The 22,500-nt window shown below is 39.6% G+C and overlaps 2 protein-coding genes across 2 annotated transcripts in view; both read left to right on the plus strand.

The window, feature by feature from the left end:
- The first annotated feature begins 3,949 nt into the window (after positions 1–3,949).
- Positions 3,950–11,051, plus strand: tmem230a (transmembrane protein 230a). The gene is made up of 4 exons (XM_083894729.1): positions 3,950–4,085; positions 6,832–6,949; positions 7,464–7,586; positions 9,628–11,051. The coding sequence occupies exons 2-4, from the start codon at positions 6,848–6,850 to the stop codon at positions 9,766–9,768; spliced, it is 366 nt and encodes a 121-aa protein (XP_083750855.1). The 5' UTR covers positions 3,950–4,085; positions 6,832–6,847; the 3' UTR covers positions 9,769–11,051.
- Positions 11,052–18,520: 7,469 nt separating this feature from the next.
- Positions 18,521–22,500, plus strand: part of LOC310944628 (protein turtle homolog A-like) — a gene marked incomplete at both ends in the record, with an annotated part of 27,510 nt that continues 23,530 nt past the window's right edge. The window contains 2 exons of the mRNA XM_083910433.1: positions 18,521–18,575; positions 18,773–18,979. Coding sequence (XP_083766559.1) covers positions 18,521–18,575; positions 18,773–18,979 — 262 coding nt within the window. The remainder of the gene's footprint in view (positions 18,576–18,772; positions 18,980–22,500) is intronic.

A 22,500-nucleotide genomic window follows, 5' to 3' on the forward strand; every position in this document is an offset into this window, starting at 1 on the left:
CGCAGTGCACCTCCCACCTGACAGACTCCAGGCTCCGCCCCCTGCCCCTCCCCCCCCCTGTGCCCTGTAATGAACGCTCGTCCTCCACTGACCGTCACGACCCTGTGACCTCACAGTCATGTGACTCATTTACATTATAATTATGATAATAAGCTTCATTTAAACAGCTTTAAAGAAACTGACTAAACTCATCAGAGCAGAGAAAGTTTCTGAATTTCACATGAATTGAAATGATTTGGTCACGAAAACAAAGACCACTGAATTATTTAAAGGTAAACAATTAAACTGTGTCTGCTCCTCATCACTGACAGAATGTTCAGGTCCACAGACTGCAGCTCTCTGATTGGTCAGAGTGTGACTTCACTGAAGAGTCGTGAGCCAATCACGTCCAACTGCAGATTCAAGTTCAACATTCATCTTCTTCAAAGTTAATCTGCTCAAAGTTTCCTGAGAGAAAAGAATCAGGAGCAAAAGAAGGAAACGTTTGTTTTATAATTCACTTTTAAATGTAAATCATTTCTGCTGAAGAATGTGATGAGTCATCGATGTAAAACTGCTGAGTCACAGGAGCCAAACTCTATCATCTAAACATGCAGTTAAAGACCTGCAGAGGGACATCTGTACTGAATCTGTCCTGCAGAGGGACACAGGGACTTCTGTCCTGCAGAGGGACTTCTGTCCTGCAGAGGGACATCAGTCTGCAGAGGGACTTCTGTCCTGCAGAGGGACTTCTGTCCTGCAGAGGGACATCAGTCTGCAGAGGGACTTCTGTCCTGCAGAGGGACTTCTGTCCTGCAGAGGGACATCAGTCTGCAGAGGGACTTCTGTCCTGCAGAGGGACTTCTGTCCTGCAGAGGGACATCAGTCTGCAGAGGGACATCAGTCTGCAGAGGGACTTCTGTCCTGCAGAGGGACTTCTGTCCTGCAGAGGGACATCAGTCTGCAGAGGGACTTCTGTCCTGCAGAGGGACTTCTGTCCTGCAGAGGGACGTCTGTCCTGCTGAGGGACTTCTGTCCTGCAGAGGGACATCAGTCTGCAGAGGGACATCTGTCATGCAGAGGGACATCTGTCCTCCACAGAGGGACATCTGTCTGCAGAGGGACATCTATTCTGCAGAGGGACATCTGTCCTCCACATAGACACATCAGTCTGCAGAGACACGTTTGTCCTGCAGAGACACATCAGTCAGTCCTGCAGAGACACATCTGTCCTCCACAGAGACACATCAGTCAGTCCTGCAGAGACGCATCTGTCCTGCAGAGGGACATCAGTCAGTCCAGTCCTGCAGCAGATCAGTTCAGTCCTGGACGGACGTCGATAAAACGTCCTCGATGACAAATAGACAGAGGTTTTTCTTTCAGGTTATTGTCTCTCTGTCCACGTCTGTCTCTGACCATGATTTATGATATATATAAATATATATACATTTTTTTGGAGCTGTCATGTGACTAAACATTTAACAGTAGTGACATTTACCCAGCATGCTCTTCTTCCTGTGTGACATTGTTATCTAACACTTGCTGCCTCCAAAGACCACAATTGAATTCTAAATAACTTCATCCATCAACTCAACTGTCTGACTCTCTGTTTCCTCTCTGTGTAGAAACACTGTTATATACAGTATGTGTATATAGTACGTACATATATATATATGTATGTACATATATATATATGTATGTACATATATATATATCAGCTGCTGAAAGCACTGATGTGGAGGCTAACTGAATATTCTGTGCTGGAGGATGTGACCGTGAGAGCAGCCTCTTGTTTGGAGGGAAAAGATACGACGACTCCAATTAATCAGAGACGAGGAAATGGAATTTAAAATGAGCTTTTGTTTCATTCACTCACTCACTCACTCAGCCTGTGGGGTTGAACTGAACAGAAAATAAAGCAGGATGGAAGCAACGAGGCAAACATGCAAATGAAATGTAAAGACGGCACATGGTGTAAAATAAAGAAGCTGAGGAATAACAAACCGACAGATAACAGTTTGTACAAGTCAACTTTGGACCATTAAATAAATGTGTTTACTGAGAGTCAACAGTGTTCACTGTGTTAGTTTGAAATACTTCATTCTTCACTAAACAAAAGACTCATCTAATAAAATCTACAGTGTCTTTAAGAACATGATCACGTCTTTATCTTCACTGTGAGACAGACTTTTGTAAACCACTCACTCTCCCACACCAAAGCCCATAGAGAAAACCAGTGATTTTAGCTGACACGGACACAGGAGCTGCTGGTCCTCTGCTGCCTCGTGTGGTCACTTTGTGTCACTGAGCTAAGTCTAAAGTAAATATTTTAAAAGCCGAATTCACTAAAATCAGTCATTGTAAGTTAGTGATGGAGGCAGCAGTGGATCAACAACTCCTTAAAATCACTGGTTTACTCTATGGACTTTGGTGTGGGAGAGTGAGTGACTTTGGTGTGGGAGAGTGAGTGACTTTGGTGTGGGAGAGTGAGGGACTTTGGTGTGAGAGAGTGAGTGACTTTGGTGTGAGGAGAGTGAGTGACTTTGGTGTGGGAGAGTGAGTGACTTTGGTGTGAGGAGAGTGAGTGACTTTGGTGTGGGAGAGTGAGTGACTTTGGTGTGTGAGAGTGAGTGACTTTGGTGTGGGAGAGTGAGTGACTTTGGTGTGGGAGAGTGAGTGACTTTGGTGTGAGAGAGTGAGTGACTTTGGTGTGGGAGAGTGAGTGACTGGTGTGAGGAGAGTTAGTGACTTTGGTGTGAGAGAGTGAGTGACTTTGGTGTGAGGAGAGTGAGTGACTTTGGTGTGGGATAGTGAGTGACTTTGGTGTGAGGAGAGTGAGTGACTTTGGTGTGAGAGAGTGAGTGACTTTGGTGTGGGAGAGTGAGTGCCTGGTGTGAGGAGAGTGAGTGACTTTGGTGTGGGAGAGTGAGTGACTTTGGTGTGGGAGAGTGAGTGGTTTACAAAAGTCTGTCTAACAGTGAGATAAAGACGTGAAAACAGTGTTTCCTGTTATTAAAGTGTTTCTCAGTGTGTGATGAATGTTTCTCAGTGTGTGAGGCGTGGACCTCCAGGCTCTGAGCTCATCTCATCGTAACATTAACTGCGTCCGTCTGGACATTAAATAACTGAAAACTGTCCACGGGTTTTATTTTAAATTCCTGAAGCAGAAAATAAGAAGAGGAGTTAAATACTTTAAATAAAAAGTCTATGACCTGCAGAACTTTGACTGACAGACAGAAAAGAAAAGGTTTGGCGTGTGTTGACTCTCAGCTCAGATCTAAAGCCTCTTTCACTCCAGGTTTCCTACTTAACTTTGCCAAGTTCTATTTATATTTGTAATGTTCAAAGTGTGTTTTCTTATTTATAGAGCGGCGGTATGTGAACACAGAGGCTGATGTTTCCTTGTTTTCTTTCCAACTCCAGGCTCAAACTGTCTCCCACTGTGTTTTCATTTATTCTTTATTTCATTTTAGAGTCAGCGATTACACACAAAACGATATATATGTATATATATATATGTATATATATATATACATATATATATATAGTGGGAAGTGCACGGCACAGATTATGCTGCACCTGAAACTCAAATTAAATTGAAGTTATATTCAATTGAATTTGTATAGAACTGATTCATAATATACATGATCTCAAAGCACGACTCCCAGCAGGAAGCATGATTTTTATGATTTTTATGATTTTTCTTTTTAAAAAGCTTTGAATCAGTGAAATGTTTCCAAAAAAACAAACATTAGTCCTTCTCTTTGTCTTCTGCTCTGTTTTTTTATGAACAAATGACGGACTTTGAGTCAATAAAAGCTTGAATTCGCTGTGTTTCTGTTTGTTTTGCCCGGACCAACATGGCGGCCACGTTGACGTTTGGCGGCGCCTACGTATGTATTTTGGTCGTGAATACGGATGATCCGGCTGGACAACATGGAGCAGCAGCGGGACAGGCGGCTTCTGCGCATGCGTGGACCTGCGGGGGGAATAATCCAGGATGTGGACGCGGATGTTTTCCTCAGGATGATGAAAACATCTCACATTTTCTCCGTTTCTCTGCATTTAAACAACATCTACTGAATTTCACGGCTCCCGTAACTCAGGTAAGAAGCTAACGAGACGGAAGAAACGAGTTCAAACGAGTCTTTTCACTTCGAACACGAGCCTGCGTTCGTCAGCACAACTTCTGACAAGCTAATGCTAAAGCATGAGAGCATGCTAAAGTTTGTTTATTAGCCGTGACGTCATACGAGGCCGTCACTGACAGTGTTTTACAGTAATATAGAAACTACCTCTAAACTTAATTATACTGTTATTATGTTTAAAAATAGAGGACTTATTTAAAAAGACTTCTTTAATCTAACTGGAATAAATAGATATTTTCTGTTTTATGAACTGACTGCGAACACGTTTATATCTTAAATGTGTTTGTTCGTTACGGTAAATGTTATGTTTTCATAAATGTAAATGAGTGAAAAGGAAACCGAGCATTTAACAGCTTAAAACTGAATTTATGCTCATTCTTTAATGGATTAATATAAACAGCAAAACAGCAGGAATATGCAAGTATGTATAATTTCTATAGATTCCTCACATACTTTTATTTTTATTGTCATCATTGTTATCAGATTATTTGTATGAGTTTGGTTGAATTTAATAAAGAAAAAAATAATGATGATCATAGTGATTTTAATGATCAGTTATAAAAACAGGAAAGTTAAATGACACAGCATTTAAATTTGATGTATTTTACTTTCTGGCCTCAAGATGAAGGTTGTATTCCTCTTCTTCTTCCTCCTCTTCCTTTTTTCTTAATCCTCGTTCTTTTCTTCTTCCTCATCTTCATCTTCTTCCTCCCTCTACATGACCTTCCTCTTCCTCTGTTTCTGTCTATCTCCTCCTCCTCTGCTTCTTTTTGTCTTCTTCCTCCTCCTCCTCCTCCTCCTCCTCCTCCTCCTCCTCCTCACAGAGTGTCAGTGTCGATGTGACAGCTCAGTTGTCAGACAAGTAACAGGAAGATTCTTCATGTTTCTCCTCCTGACTTTGTTCAAACAGGAACTGCCGTTTGGATTTATGGATTTATTCTGAGCCCAGGAGGTGTCAGTGTAGACATACACACACACACACACACACACACACACACTGTAACTGTGTAGTAGTGAGTGTGTTAGACAGCCTGTCACACTCACGAGAAGTCGACTTCAGCACAAAATACGATGAAATATTAGTGAAGAGAATTCTATCCTGATGTTTGCTGATTATTTATTGGCCGTTTTTATTGCCCAGATTTGGTATAAAGAGCTGTGGTCAGCACAGCATTCAATACATTCAGAAATGTTCTTTTTAGAAGCACTATTTTAAATTAAATGAGTGTTTTCCTGCTTTGTGTGAAAAAACATTTGTTTTCCTTTCTACTTCAAAACAGCTCGCACACTATAATGATAGCTGGTTGTTTGCTTAACAGACAGACAGACAGACAGATAGATTGATTAATTGATTAGTGATGTTTATCCTCTCTACCAGTAGGTGGCAGTTTGAGAGTATTTAACTGTGTGCCTGGTTTGCTCATAACCAGGTTATTGATACAGATGTATTGAATGATGTTGTATAACATCATGTTATGTTTGGTCTTATAATACAGCCATTCTCAACCTTGGGGTCCCGACCCCAATGTGGGTCACGAGATGATTTCTGGGGGTCGCCAAATCATTTTCGAAAAATATATATATAAAAAAAAAAAGTACTTTTTTTTGTCTGACCCCGATCAGACGTTAGAATGACGACGAGCGGTTGGGCGAAAAAAAAAAAAGGTGAAACTTTTTTTTTAATATATTTTTCCAAAATGATTTGGCGACCCCCAGAAATCATAGAGATATATATATACATTTTTTTATTTTTTTTTAAATTTCCAAAATGATTTGGCGACCCCATAAATCATTTAAAAATATAAAAAAATTCTAATATTTTCATTTTTTATTTTTTATATTTTTCGAAAATGATTTGGCGACCCCAAGAAATCATATAAAAATATATATATATATATATATTTTTTTTTTTTTTTTTTTTTATATTTTTCCAAAATTATTTGGCGACCCCCCAGAAATCATCTCGGTCCAATTGGGGTCGCGAGATGCTTTCTGGGGGTCGCCAAATCATTTTGGAAAAATATATATGTAAAAAAAAAATATATTTTAAAAAATATATATTTTTCGAAAATGATTTGGCGACCCCCAGAAATCATATAAAAATATATATATATAAATTTTAAATTTAAAATTTTTTTTTTTTTTCGAAAATGATTTGGCGACCCCCCAGAAAGCATCTCGCGACCCCAATTGGAGATGCTTTCTAGGTGTTAGGGTCACAGGTTTGAGGGTCACAGGTGTCAGGGTCACAGGTGTGAGGGTCACAGGTTTGAGGGTCACAGGTGTGAGGGTCACAGGTGTCAGGGTCACAGGTGTGAGGGTCACAGGTGTTAGGGTCACAGGTGTGAGGGTCACAGGTGTGAGGGTCACAGGTGTCAGGGTCACAGGTGTGAGGGTCACAGGTGTGAGGGTCACAGGTGTGAGGGTCACAGGTGTTAGGGTCACAGGTGTTAGGGTCACAGGTGTCAGGGTCACAGGTGTGAGGGTCACAGGTGTGAGGGTCACAGGTGTCAGGGTCACAGGTGTCAGGGTCACAGGTGTGAGGGTCACAGGTGTCAGGGTCACAGGTGTCAGGGTCACAGGTGTCCACGTGTCATAAATCAATGATTAGTGTTGTTAACGAGGTCAGCTGATAAATAAGACAAGACTATGAATGATTAATGACTGTGTGTGTGTGTGTATGTTTGTGTGTGTGTGTGTGCAGCTCCTATGGAACAGCTATGAAGGCAGCTCGGAGCAACATGTTGGGAGCAGCAGGTTCCAACAATAAGGTCAAGTATTCCCGTCTGGCTGCGGATGAGGACGGATACATCGACTTACAGGTGAGCGGAGTGTGTTTTTCAGGTTTGTGTTTCCATTTACTGATGAGACTGATGCCAATGTTGGAAGTGAAAAAACTCATTTATTAAAGTACAGGCGTATCACACACACATCTACAGTGAGATGACTGCATGAATCCTAAACTCAAACCACTTTGGTGATCCGTTCATCTTGTGCTGTGTGTCATGATGAGGTTTATCAGTTTTGCTGATTATAAAGAGTGTGATGTAAACACTCACAGCTCTCTGACGCTCAGTCTCACTCCTGTGTTGTTGTTGTTGTTATTGTTACATTATTCGACAACCTGGTAATTAGTTAACGATTTACTGCCTCGAGTGATGGATTTGAAGTGAATCCTTTATTTTAATGACGTGCTGCTGATGTTTGTGGTTAAACCACAGGGAGTTTGATTGCACAGCTCATTTATACACTTACAACTTCTCTTCCTGTTGTGGTCAACAAATCATTTATTGTTGGCCCGGTCGTCACAAATGTGTTTTTTTGTGTAACTTGTAGTTTAAGAAGAGTCCACCGAAGGTTCCGTACAAGGCCATCGCTCTGGCTCTGTTCCTCTTCCTGATCGGCTCTTTGCTGATCATCTTCGGGGCTCTTCTGCTGTCAGGAACCATCCATGTGGAGGTGAGTTGGGTTTAAAAATCCAACATCCACGTCCTTAACGCAGAAACAAAGTGACTGTAAACACTTGTGTGAAGATAACACAGCGGTTTGTTTATCTGCAGTCGTTCAGTTGACACACGTCGGACACACTGAGCGCTAATTAAAACCCATCGCGCTGCAGTTCGGCTGCTTTTTTAAATCGTTATGGTGACATTTCACTGCCTCGCCTCCAGTCCTCTGCCACACTCCTCTCTCTCGCTCTGAATGGTTTGTTATGATGATTTTGATATTCTGTGCCTGGGAGAGTCGACTTTGGTGGATTCCCTGCTGCGGCTTCACGTTCTCACAGCGGTGGAAGATGACAGACACTTCACTTACTATATTTAAGTGTGTGTAGAGAGCGTCTAAGCTGTGGTGATGTCAGTGAAGTCATGTAAAAATGTCTAAAAGCAAAAATGACTCAAGCTTTAAATAACAGGATCTAGAAAAGGAAGATTCTATGGAAGAAAATAATAATAATAAAAAAGTGTTCCCTCAGCCTTAACAGAGTTATATATATATATATATATATATATGTGTGTGTGTGTGTGTGTATATTTATATATTTACATCCCAATATAAAATATAAATCTTATTAAAAAGCCTAAAACTACAGTGAGTGGGTGGTTGTTTTTTTTGTTGCTCCTTATAAATAACTCAGGGACACAAGACTGCCATCTGCTGGTGAAATGGACCACGCCACTCTGGTGTTTGATGACAGTTATTAATTATTACACACACACACACACACACATTCTTGTACTTGCTGCATACTGAGGACCAGCATTTCCACTTTATAAATCAACACAATTACAAATATCTACCTCATGAATGACATCTATAAAGAAATACTGGTTGCAGTACCATAAAATGTCTGCAGATGGAGCCCCAGAGCAAAAAGGGCTGGAAAACTTTTTCGAATTTTTTTTGTTGTTGTTGTAATTTTTGGTCAAAAATTTTACAATATACTATGTCGACCAAAATAATAATAAAAAAATTTGAGCGAAAATTTTTGGTCCAAAATTTGACAAAAAAAATTTTGTTCAAAATATGACAAAAAAAATTTTGTTCAAAATATGACAAAAACATCATATTTATACTATGCCGTCCAAAATTTGAAAAAAAAAAATGTACCCAAATTTTTTGGTACAAAATTTTACAAAAACATCACACTATACTATGTCGACCAAAATTAAAAAAAAAATTTGAGCGAAAGTTTTTCGTCCAAAATTTGACAAAACAAATTTGGTTCAAAATATGACAAAAACATCATATTTATACTGTCGTCCAAAATTAAAAAAAAAAATTTTACCCAAATTTTTTGGTCCAAAATTTTACAAAAACGTCATACTATACTATGTCGACCAAAATGTAAAAAAAAAATTGAGCGAAAATTTTTGGTCCAAAATTTGACAAAAATTTTTTGGTTCAAAATATGACAAAAACATCATATTTATACTATTTCGTCCAAAAATTGGAAAAAAAAATTGTACCCAAAATTTTACAGAAACGTCATATTATACTATGTCGTCCAAAATTAGAATTTTTTTTTGACAAATTGAGTATAGCATGTTTACAACCTAAGGAAGTGATTTGAATGAAAACAGAGTGAGGACCGACCAAAATGTCCTCACTCTGTACAAATGACCTCACTTTGTTGGTTAAAAACCCTCACTGGTCCTCAGTATGCTGCAAGTACAAGAACACACCCCCACACACACACACACACACGCGCGTTAAACCTGACTCGTGAAGGAGGGAAACACAATCTAAAGGGTAAGGATATAATCTCCGGATTTGTGAATCTGATTGTCTGAATTATTCTGGATTATTCACTGGATTATAATAAAATCGATCAGTTATTGTGACTATTTGTAAAATTAAAAATTTACAAAAAACTGTATCTGTTACATAAAAAAAAATCTAATATTTTGAAAATTTTGTGCTAATCCAAATGGTAACATCAGTAAAAATAATCTATACTGTATACAAAATTTTGCTGTGTGTGTGTGTGTGTCCTCAGCATCCGGACCGTACCATTCCCGTCATCATCATCGGGCTGCTCGTCTTCCTGCCCGGGTTCTACCACCTGAGAATCGCCTACTACGCTGCCAAAGGTTTCCGTGGTTACTCGTACGACGACATCCCAGACTTTGGCGACTGACGCGGTGGAGACGCCGGTGAACGGCGGCTGCTGATTGGTGGAGACGCCGGTGCATCTGTGAATGTTTGTTCGCCTCCTGTCGATCCACAGGTGAACGACACGCATGACCCTGCATATTTATATGGCTCACATGTGCCGAGTCATCCTCCACGCAAAAGCTTAGTTTACAGTAGAACCGTGGCCCCCCCCCCCGGTGGATCGTAGCAGTATTGCAGGTTGGTCTCAGATAATAGAAATTCTTTGTTCTGGGTTAAAAAACAAAGTTAAATGACTGAAATTATTTCACATTTTAATAATATTATATATAATATATATGATTGTATATTTAGTTATAAAATGATAATAATTTCATAAATATTGAGATTATGATAATAAGGGCTGAATGATTTTTAATTTAATTCAGATTTTTCTGGCAGTTATTGCACAGTTATTTGATTTTGTGATGTATTTTTCAAGTCAAACAATATTCACCATTAAAAAGCATTAAAATACTTATTATAATAATAATAATATCTACTACACGTGAACAATAAGAAATGAAAGAATAAAAATGCAGCTTTTCTGATTTGATTTCATTAGAATCAGGGACAGTGTCATGTGTTCAGGCTGATTTTTACTGCTGCTTTTCCTGAATTTAATTCATGATTTAAATTAACTTTGATTCTTTTAGACGTATTAAACTTTTCTTGGTTATGAAGGAGAACTTTGAGTCTCTGGAACCCAAACTCTAATGTTTACATTCAAGATTGACCCCAAAGTCGTGACATGGATGCACTTTCTTATTTAATGTGACCTCACAGAACTCAGCTTCATTTGGCAGTCGTATGCCGTCCAGCAGAGGGTGCTGTTGTTTTCTTTTTCTCCTGAGACGACAACAGATGCTTGGAGGAAACAAACATGTTAACTCAAACTGTCGCGTTCAAACCTGCGAGTGCGAGATTTGCACACAGGAAACAGGAAGTGACATTAATGTCAAAAGTAAATAAAAGTCGGTATAAAATCTAAAAACCTTTAGTTGCTGAAGCTCTGGGTTCAGAGTCGGTGAATCGAACACTTGAAGAAGAAGAAGAAGATTTAACAGCGACTCTGTGACATTTTCACAACCTTTAAAGATGAAGACAAACCTGGAATAAAGAGGTGAAACATGCCTTTAATTTACTGCTGTTACAAACTGCACTGGTTTACACTAAAGATTATATTTGAAGTTTTATCCAAAGATTATTATTATTATGTTGTCAAAGTACATATATACATTTTCTGTATTAAATGTACTTCTTGCTGGATGAAGTTTCTGTTGTGTATTTTTTTCCCTCTCCATTTTTTAAAATGTTAACATATTTGTTTACGTCATTTTATTGATAAAAAAATATATAACAGGGATGATGATGATGATGATGATGATGCAGTGTTTCACTTTGAAAAACATAAAGATCGATTTATGTGTTTATATTGTTGATGTAGGACGTGTATTATATAATATCATCTTAATAAATGTGTCTTTTTATTATTGTTTTCTGACAGACAAACCAGTGTGACCCCCCCCCCCCCTCTGTTTGGTCAGTGAGAGCAGGTAAAGGACGCCCTCTGGTGGTCAGCACTGAGCAGGACTCCCTCAGGGGGATTAAAGGCTTTCCCTCCTCTGGCTGCGTAAATAATAAAGTCTTTAATTTAATCTGCTCTGGTTTAAACATTAAAGGGCTTTTTGGACTGACTTTAACTGCAGTGGTTTGATCCAAGGCTTTGAAAGCACAGGGTAAACAGGAAGGGGAGGGGGGGGGGGGGGTAGGAAAAGGGGGAGGGGCTTAAAGTGAGTGAGTGAGGGCGCACCCACGGCTCGTGTGTCACGGTGTCACCTGTGGGTGAAAGGAAACACCTGTAACCTGCGGAGATCTGAGGGAGGAAGAGGTTTTCATTACAGGGGGATGGTCGTTCACTGAGGAACTAAGTCCAGAACCAGGTCCAGACTGAGAGGAACCAGGTCCAGAACCAGGTCCAGACTGACGGAAAGTGACGGGAGTCCTGGATTAAAAGCAGACGCAGGACTTTGTGAAGGATGAGTTTTTAAAGCAGCAGAAACGGTGGAAACGAGGTGAGAGACACAGAGTGAACGAGTGAATGACTGTGAACGAGTGAGGAACACGGTCGTTCACGCTCAAAACGCTCAAACCTTTACGTTTTCATTGGAGATAAATGTGCACAGAAGGTTTTTTAATCTGTTTAATACAATCATATTTATCTCTGCAGATAATATGTGTTGGTCAGTTAACGTTTATTCATTTGTGGATTCAAACCTGTTCATTTAATTTAATTTAATTCAAAATCTCTCATTCAATAACTCAATGAGTGAATGAATGAAGTCACTTTGAGCTGATTTTATTCCTGATGTTGTGACAAAGTGAGTGACAGTGACGTCACAGGATGAAACTGTGGATAAACACAGATAATCTGCTCTTCTTTCATTAAAACACTCGGGATTATAATCTACACACAGATATATGTTTATTTAAAGAGAGTCAGTTTGTGGAGTTTGAGCCAAACTTTAAGATTCTATCAAATAAAACGTCAGTGTTTGTATTTAAAGTCCTGATCACACAGTAGTTTAGAGTAAATTCACCAGTATTTTTGACTTCTCATTAGTGAGTAAAGTTAGTAAATAAAAGTAAACGTGGTTCTGTTTTAGTTGTGACATCACTTTCCTGTGACTATTTCAAAATAAAAGTCACTGATAATTCCATAATAGTTCAGACTTTTGTTCAAAAAAAATCTTCGCTCTTGGTTTAAAATGTGACATTTCAAGCTAATCTGATCTAATCTAATCTGGTGAGGATCTCAGGGCCGGATTAAACTGGTTTGTGGGCCACTTCTGGCCCCAGAGCCTTATGTTGTCCACACTGTTGACGACGTCTCTTGTGTTTGAATCTACAAGTTATTTTGCAACTTGATTCTTTAATATCGGTCCTAAAAATCCAAAGTATTTGGACTCAACTCAAATCATCAGAGAAATCATCATCATACTTGAGACATAGTTTAAAATAATATTTTCATTCAGACCTCTTTTCATCTAAGTTTTAAACTCTAGTTCTGCTTTGATGTCACATATGAACAAATGTTCCTCCTTGTACAGAAGTTCATTTAGACGATTCTTCTTCTTCTTCTTCTTCTTCTTCTTCTTCTTCTCAGTTGGAAGAACTTGAATTTTCTGCGACACTGAATCATAAAAATGCTCTTCACGTTCTATTTAAATCAGAGGTAATCGCATGCAAATGATTACCTGCAAACTGCCATTAAGTCCACACCAGTGCTGCTGCTGCTGAAGCTGAAATATATATATATATAATTTTATATATATTTTTTATATGTAAAATTGTATTTGGTAGTAAAAGTAAGTCACTACTATAACAGTTAGAATTAACCTGACTTTGGTCAGTACTATAACAGTTAGAGTTAACCTGACTTTGGTCACTACTATAACAGTGTATTTAACTTCAGTTAACCTGACTTTGGTCACTACTATAACACTTAGAATTAACCTGACTTTGGTCAGTACTATAACAGTTAGAGTTAACCTGACTTTGGTCAGTACTATAACAGTTAGAGTTAACCTGACTTTGGTCACTACTATAACAGTTAACCTGACTTTGGTCACTACTATAACAGTGTATTTAACTTCAGTTAACCTGACTTTGGTCACTACTATAACAGTTTGAGTTAACCTGACTGTGGTCACTACTATAACAGTTAACCTGACTTTGGTCACTACTATAACAGTTAGAGTTAACCTGACTGTGGTCACTACTATAACAGTTAACCTGACTTTGGTCACTACTATAACAGTTTGAGTTAACCTGACTGTGGTCACTACTATAACAGTTAACCTGACTTTGGTCACTACTATAACAGTTAGAGTTAACCTGACTGTGGTCACTACTTTAACAGTTAGAGTTAACCTGACTTTGGTCACTACTATAACAGTTAGAGTTAACCTGACTTTGGTCACTACTATAACAGTTAGAGTTAACCTGACTTTGGTCATTACTATAACAGTTAGAGTTAACCTGACTGTGGTCACTACTATAACAGTTAGAGTTAACCTGACTTTGGTCACTACTATAACAGTTAGAGTTAACCTGACTTTGGTCACTACTATAACAGTTAGAGTTAACCTGACTGTGGTCACTACTATAACAGTTTGAGTTAACCTGACTTTGGTCACTACTATAACAGTTAGAGTTAACCTGACTGTGGTCACTACTATAACAGTTAGAGTTAACCTGACTTTGGTCACTACTATAACAGTTAGAGTTAACCTGACTGTGGTCACTACTATAACAGTTAGAGTTAACCTGACTTTGGTCACTACTATAACAGTTAGAGTTAACCTGACTTTGGTCACTACTATAACAGTTAGAGTTAACCTGACTTTGGTCACTACTATAACAGAGTTAACCTGACTGTGGTCACTACTATAACAGTTAGAGTTAACCTGACTTTGGTCACTACTATAACAGAGTTAACCTGACTTTGGTCACTACTATAACAGTTAGAGTTAACCTGACTTTGGTCACTACTATAACAGTTAGAGTTAACCTGACTTTGGTCACTACTATAACAGTTAGAGTTAACCTGACTTTGGTCACTACTATAACAGTTAGAGTTAACCTGACTTTGGTCACTACTATAACAGAGTTAACCTGACTGTGGTCACTACTATAACAGTTAGAGTTAACCTGACTTTGGTCACTACTATAACAGAGTTAACCTGACTGTGGTCACGACTATAACAGTTAGAGTTAACCTGACTTTGGTCACTACTATAACAGTTTGAGTTAACCTGAGAAAGCCTTTGTTCTCTTGATCTAAAGCTTGTCCAGTGTGATCAGAGGTTAATGTGCGGTTGATTTAGCCCTGAAACAAATCCAGTCCTCACTCTGTGAACACAAACACACCGTGGTCAGATTCTCCCGGGACACAGATGGAAGTGGAACACAAACAGCAGAACATCCAGGTTTATGGGCTTTATCTCCGGGCTTTAAAGGCAGTTAAAGCAGGAGCTGCAGATAAACGTGTGTGTGTGTGGCTGCAGTGTCGTTAATCTGCTGCTACACATTTCGTCCGTCGCTGATCTTTCTGTCGGTTTTGGGCCGATAAATGCTTCACTTCCGCACTTAAACGTCATGTTTGTGCATGTGCTCGGTGCCTCGGCGTCGTCTGGAGAGCGTTGTCATGGCGGAGTCTCTCACCTGAGCTCGCTGTTTCCTCTGTTATGGCTCAGTGTGAACGACAGGAAGTGTCCTGACGTTTAAAGACGTTCAGTTTCTTCAGTTTTCTTCTGTGGTTTTGTTGTTTTTCTTCTTAAAGCAGCAGTAAATCACCTGCAGCTGCCTTTATTCACACTGTGCTCTGTTCATCACAACCTCATTATTGGATATTTGGATTGTTGTCGATGCAGCGGTCGATGAAGAGTGTGTGATGATGATGATGATGTAAAGCTTTTTTACCTACAGACTCGTCTCACTCCGCCTCATTAAAACTAATTCAAATGTAATAACTTCTCAGTTGTGCTGCTTTGCATGAAGAGGTTTTACATCAATCCTGAAAACATCCACATTAGCGCGTACGTCAGTTTCCTGAAGTCTTTCTCACAGTCAGATAAAGACGTGACGTAGATTTTTTTTGCTAAGTGGATAAAATCATCTTTTCCTTGTGTCTCTGTTGGCAGCCATTTTGTTTCCACACAGCGTGAGTCTGTGTGTCTCAGGCTGGTTAATAATCCTGAATTGTCCCTTTTTCTACATATTCTAATGTTCTGTGTTTTTAAAGTGACTGCAGACGCTGGTGTTTGCTCTGTCGTCGTCTAACTGTGTTTGAGATGATGTCATCGTCATGTTTCATCACAGTCAGATCTCCAACATGAAACTGTGTTCTCACACGAGCAGAGTGTGTTGTCGTTGTGTCGACACACAGGTCAGACTTTGACCCAGGAAAAGGAAATGAGGCTCGTAAAGACTCATTGTTTAGAGACGGCAGCTCTGAGATCTGATCTCTGTCTCTGCTGCTGCTGAAGTTTCTGTTAAAGTTTCTGCTGAAGCTTTTGCTGAAGTTTCTGTTAAAGTTTCTGCTGAAGTTTCTGCTACTGAAGCTTTTGCTGAAGTTTCTGTTAAAGTTTCTGCTGCTGCTTCTGCTAAAGTTTCTGCTGAAGTTTCTGCTACTGAAGCTTCTGCTAAAGTTGTTGCTTCTGCTAAAGTTTCTGCAGAAGTTTCTGCTAAAGTTTCTGCTGAAGTTTCTGTTGAAGCTTCTGCTAAAGTTTCTGCTACTGAAGCTTCTGCTAAAGTTGCTGCTACTGAAGCTTCTGCTAAAGCTGCTGCTACTGAAGCTTCTGCTAAAGTTGCTGCTTCTGCCAACGTTTCTGCTAAATTTTCTGCTGCTGCTTCTGCTAAAGTTTCTGCTGCTGCTTCTGCTAAAGTTTCTGCTGCTTCTTCTGCTAAAGTTTCTGCTACTGAATCTTCTGCTAAAGTTGCTGTTTCTGCCAAAGCTTCTGCTAAAGTTTCTGCTAAAGTTTCTGCTACTGAAGCTTCTGCTAAAGTTTCTGCTACTGAAGCTTCTGCTAAACTTTCTGTTGAAGCTTCTGCTAAAGTTTCTGCTACTGAAGCTTCTGCTAAAGTTGCTGCTACTGAAGCTTCTACTAAAGTTGCTGCTTCTGCCAACGTTTCTGCTAAAGTTTCTGCTGCTGCTTCTGCTAAAGTTTCTGCTGCTTCTTCTGCTAAAGTTTCTGCTACTGAATCTTCTGCTAAAGTTGCTGTTTCTGCCAAAGCTTCTGCTAAAGTTTCTGCTAAAGTTTCTGCTACTGAAGCTTCTGCTAAAGTTTCTGCTACTGAAGCTTCTGCTAAACTTTCTGTTGGAGCTTCTGCTAAAGTTTCTGCTACTGAAGCTTCTGCTAAAGTTGCTGCTACTGAAGCTTCTGCTAAAGTTGCTGCTTCTGCCAACGTTTCTGCTAAAGTTTCTGCTGCTGCTTCTGCTAAAGTTTCTGCTGCTTCTTCTGCTAAAGTTTCTGCTACTGAATCTTCTGCTAAAGTTGCTGTTTCTGCCAAAGCTTCTGCTTAAGTTTCTGCTAAAGTTTCTGCTACTGAAGCTTTTGCTAAAGTTGCTGTTTCTGCCAAAGCTTCTGCTAAAGTTTCTGCTAAAGTTTCTGCGACTGAAGCTCCTGCTGACGTTTGTGCTGCTGCTGTTTCTGGGACACAGTCAATGTCCCTCTCCATCCTCAGAAAGTGCACAGATCACTGACTATGACAAGGACACCATCAATCTGACCCAGGTTTTTCTGCAGTTTCTTAAAGTCCTTCAGCTGCTGCTGCTGATTCTGCTGCTGCTGCTGTTTTAAAAGAGTCTACTGTGGCCTTCAGTTTAAAGTTGGTGTTTCTTGTGTGGCGCGTGTTGAAGTGTTTGTCTCTGTGGGTGTGTGGACACATTTCTGGTCTTATTGTGCTAATACTGAGTGACCCTTGGTCTCTGTGTGTAGTTTAGCGTCATTAGCTCAGCACAAGGACCTGTTATATATGTGGGTTAAAGATAAGGAGGCGGCGCCTTCATTGTTGAGCTGGTTCCTCTGTGTTACATCAGACCACCTGTGCTTTAACTTACATCATCTGCACCATGAGTGTGGGAATAAAAAGACTTTAAATAAAGATTGAATTTTTACCACCCTGTGTGCAGCTGGAGAGCGAGGACACACGGGTACATTTTAAATCAATGTACAAATAATATTTAAAATCCTAAGTGTTTGTTTCACTGTGAGATTAAAGTATATTTGACCATGTTGAAGGAAAACAACAATAAGCATATATATAAATGTAAAGTCTCACAGTTTCTGACGCATGTCGTGATGTTTGAGAGGTTTTTCATCTTCACACAGTAAACCTTCATCATCTCTGAGGATTCTCCTTCACTCGTCTTCTTTAAAGAAATCACTCAGATGTTGTTTCTCACACTGAAGATTCACTGAAAATTCATGTGACGTTTATGACGTTTTACCCTCAGTAAAAAATATAAAACACACTTTTCTGGCACCAGAAGCTGCTGCGATCATTTGTCTAGAGCAGTGGTTCTCAAAGTGTTGATACCTGAGGCCAATTTAGGAACCCAACATTGGACTGAGGGCCGCTAAAAGAAAGAAAAACAGAAATAAATCCCATTTGTAATAATTTTAATGACCAGATTGCAGTTCTACAGTTTAGCGTTAAGTAATATAAGCGTTAATATAATAACGCTTTATAATTTACTGGGTAATTACCCAGTATTTTGGCCATTGTTCTTACCTTCTAATTACAGGTTAATACCAAGTAACACATTTCTGTTACCATATATTTACTGGGTAAATAGCTAGTAATTGGGGGCTGTAGCTACCTGCTTATTACCAGCTTATAACACAATAATACACTAAAATTCACCATATAGAAACCAGGTAAATACCCAGTATTTTTGTTTACACTTATTGGTCTGTATCCAGTAATGTCCAATAAACATTTAACAAGCTTAGTCGCTCCTGGATTAAAACTATCAACTGTAATTCATTGGCCCCCGGGCCGCACTTTGAGAACCAATGGTCTAATGATATGGGATGAATTCCACTTACTGTCTGCCTGTGTGTGTGTGTGATGATTGTGATGATGATGATGATGATGATGATGATGATGATGATGATGATGATGTCTGTGTCACAGATTAAAGATGCAGCAGGTGGACTGACGGACAGACGATGAAGTCCCGTTCACAGACTCTCAGTGTGGTGGCAGCAGCTCTTTGTTTCTTCAGTGAGTATTAACTTCTGACTTCACCGTCATCACATAGATTTACCTCTTTGTCTCTTTGTCTGTGATGAGTTCAGCTGAATTAATCAGCTTCTTAGATGTGAATATTTCCTGCCAAAAGAAGTCATTTTGGTTTGTGGACGGACTCTGATCACAGTCAAACAGCTGATAATCTCCTGTTGTTCGTTCCTCTCGTGAAGCAGCGGTGACGGCCGGAGGTCAGCAGCGGCAGGTGCGTGGAAAGGTCGGAGGTCAGGTGGAGCTGCAGTGCACTTTCCCTCCGTCGTTCCCGCCCGACGTCTCCGCCGCGTCGCTGCACGTGGTGGAGTGGGTTCGACAGGGACTGGACATCCCCGTCCTCATCAAGTTTGGATCGTACGCCCCCAGAGTTCATCCTCAGTATGAAGGTGAGCAGACGCTAGCTTTACCTCATCGATCCATGAGCTGCAGCTCTGACCTTAATAATAGTTCACCTTTAAAGGCGCCATATGTAAGAATGTGGCCAAAAACAGTTACTACATTCAAATTCAAAACACAGAGGTCTTTTAGGTTTCGTTTTCTGACGTAACTGTTCAACCCGTGGTTGCTCGGCAGCTGAGACTCTACTGACTGCAATGACTGGTAGACGGCGGTAGGTGGCGCCACATGACGCCAAAACATGATTTCAAAACATAAACATGATTTGCAGTCTGCAAAATATTCTTTTTAATGCAAATATTTAGTCTGTACTGTTGTTGTTGGTGAGTTCAGTTTGTTATATGAACATTATTCCTGAGTCTCTGTGACATATTAGGAGGATTTGATCATTTATTACAAAATGCACCTTTAAACTTGATGTCTGTAAGAACTTGTTGTGCTTTCACGCTTCACCTTCACTCTCTTTATCGCTGCTATCATGAGTAACCCTAACATATAATACCATAAAACCATATAATCCTCTCTTTGCACGATGTCCTTCACTGTTTCCAGTTAAGGAAATTTAAAATACTTAATATTACGTGCTAGAAAATATCTAAACCGACACACAATGAGATCATAAAATGTCTTTAGTGACAGCGATACTCCAGCAACAGAGAGGAAGACCTTTTTAAAGATTTTAAATAAAGCTCTTTTTGAATACTGACGTATACATTACAAGGAAAACAAAGACAGACGGAGAATAAAGGTGATCAGATGTCGCTGCTGTTTTTCACCACAAAGTTTAAACAGAGGCAACAGAACACAGACGAGTTTCCTGAGCTCCTGATAAAAGTCCACTTTCATGACTTTCTTTCCTTTCTTGATGAATGTGTGAATGAAGGAGCAGCAAACACAGAACGTCACCCTCTCACGCTCGGATAGAAAGAGTACGTCGGGCCGTATGTGGCCCACGAGCCTCCAGTTTGAAACCAGGAGTGGTCACAGTGACAGAGAGACTGTGTCTTCAGAACCACACCTCCTCCACGTCCTTTCACAGCCTCTTCTTTAAACTCTCAGGTTTCGTGCTCGGACATTGTTCAGGTTCTGCCCTCAGGGACGAGAACAAAGCTTCTCTCTGTGGGGAAAACAGGTCGTGAATGAAGCAGGAATATCTTTGTGCCGTTATTCTCTCCTTTTAAAGACTCCAACAATGAGACTGAGGTGTTTTTGTCTCGCTGCTGTTCTCTTTCTGCAGGAGAAACCTGTGTGGAAAACTAACTGAGGCTCAATCTCTATATATATATATATATAGAGACCTTGAGTGTCTTGAAAGGCGCCTTAAATATAATGCATTATTATTATTATATATATGTGTATATATACACAGTATGTCTATATATGTATGTATGTTTATGTTCACACTGTTTTCAAACATAATCCTGACCATAATAATCCAGAATTATTCACATAAACACAGAAACCCACTGTTGAATGATGAGTAAACACATCGTCAGGGTTTGGAAACAAACAAACAAACAGAAAGATAGATATATATATGGATAAATAAAGGACAATAATACAAGAACATGTTTGTGAACAAAATACTCAGACATAAAAAGTGACTTTTAATCATCTACTGACGGTAAAAGTGGACGAAATCGTCCTTTTTGAAAACTCTTCTCACGTGTCATCGTCAACCCAATTTGAAACAGAAAACATCCCATAATTGTCTTTGTCATCCCATAAGTTTTTGTACACTGCAAAAAATGATTTTATTTCAAGTGAATATTTCTTTATTGTGACAGGAATCCTTTTCTCAAACTCAGATTTAAACTCAGATAATAGTGAACTCAGATTTAAACTCAGATTACAGTGAATTCAGATTCAAACACAGATTACAGTGAATTCGGATTTAAATTCAGATTACAGTGAAATCAGACTTAAACTCAGATTACAGTGAATTTGGATTTAAATTCAGATTACAGTAAACTCAGATTACAGTGGATTTAAAATTCAAATTACAGTGAACTCGGACTTAAACTCAGATTACAGTGAGCTCAGATTACAGTGAACTCAGATTTAAACTCAGATTACAGTGAACTCAGATTTAAACTCAGATTACAGTGAGCTCAGATTACAGTGAACTCAGATTTAAACTCAGATTACAGTGAACTCAGATTTAAACTGAGATTACAGTGAATTCAGATTCAAACTCAGATTACAGTGAATTCGGATTTAAATTCAGATTACAGTGAACTCAGACTTAAACTCAGATTAGAGTGAATTTGGATTTAAATTCAGATTACAGTGAACTCAGATTTAAACTCAGATTACAGTGAATTTGGATTTAAATTCAGATTACAGTGAACTCAGACTTAAACTCAGATTACAGTGAATTTGGATTTAAACTCAGATTACAGTGAACTCAGATTTAAACTCAGATTACAGTGAACTCGGATTTAAACTCAGATTACAGTGAATTCGGATTTAAACTCAGATTACAGTGAACTCATATTTTAACTCAGATTACAGTGAACTCAGATTTACAAACTAGTTTCAGCGAGCGCTGAGCGAGAGCAGGAAATGCGATCCAGACATTTGTAATGGAGTGAAGAGTCAGAGCTGAGGCCTGGCCGGTGAGCGAGGACGATGATGTCACAGCTGGATGATGTCACACCTCGATACTCTGTAACAGCAGCAGCTTTATTTGCTCTTGAGAGAGAGAGAGAGAGAGAGAGCGAGCGAGGCTGACTGTGTGTGAGGAACAGGTGCATCATGGGAAACCGCCGCTCAGGTGTGGATTTCACCTCCTCAGGTTTCTCCACAGTTTGGCTCCAGGAGCAAACGTTTGCTTCTTTGTTTTTATTTCTTTATTTTTTGAATGATGCTCCTCCTGCTGCACCTCCTCCTCCTCCTCCTCCTGCTCCTCCTCCATGTTAGTTAGTGGTGACTCAGCGTCTCAGTGTCTGATTACTTCACAGTTCTGGGTTCACATTTCAAACGATGACTGAGTGAAGCTCAATGAGAACATGAAGACAATGAAAGAGTGAAACCAGACCTGCTGCTTTTTCTCTCTGTGTGTGTGTGTGCGTGTGTGTGTGTGTTTAAATTAGCTCAGTTCAGTCAACGATTATTTCTTAATTGACCTTTTTTTTCCCTGAGAGATAATGTTTAAAATAATCTGTGACATTATTTCATCCATTCATCGTTTCACACTGAAGCTGAATCAGTGATGAGTCAGTGATGAGTCGCCTCGTCGTTAGTGTTTCACTGTCACCTGACACTGGATTTACAGAGGAGGAGGGGGAGGAGTGTGTGTGTGTGTATGTGTGTGTGTGTGTGTGTGTGATGATGATGTTTACCTGCAGCAGCTTTTTGTCTAATTGAATTTGGTTATTTGTGTTAAATGAGGAGGCGGGGCTGATGGTGGTGTTGTTGTTGTTGTTGTGGGGGGCGGAGCCTGCACCTGTTGTCACTATCATTTTCAGTCCCTGCAGAGACGTCCACAGTCTTATTAGTGAAAGTGCTC

This window comes from Microchirus variegatus (assembly GCF_963457635.1).
Source record: "Microchirus variegatus genome assembly, chromosome: 1".
NCBI lineage: Eukaryota > Metazoa > Chordata > Actinopteri > Pleuronectiformes > Soleidae > Microchirus > Microchirus variegatus.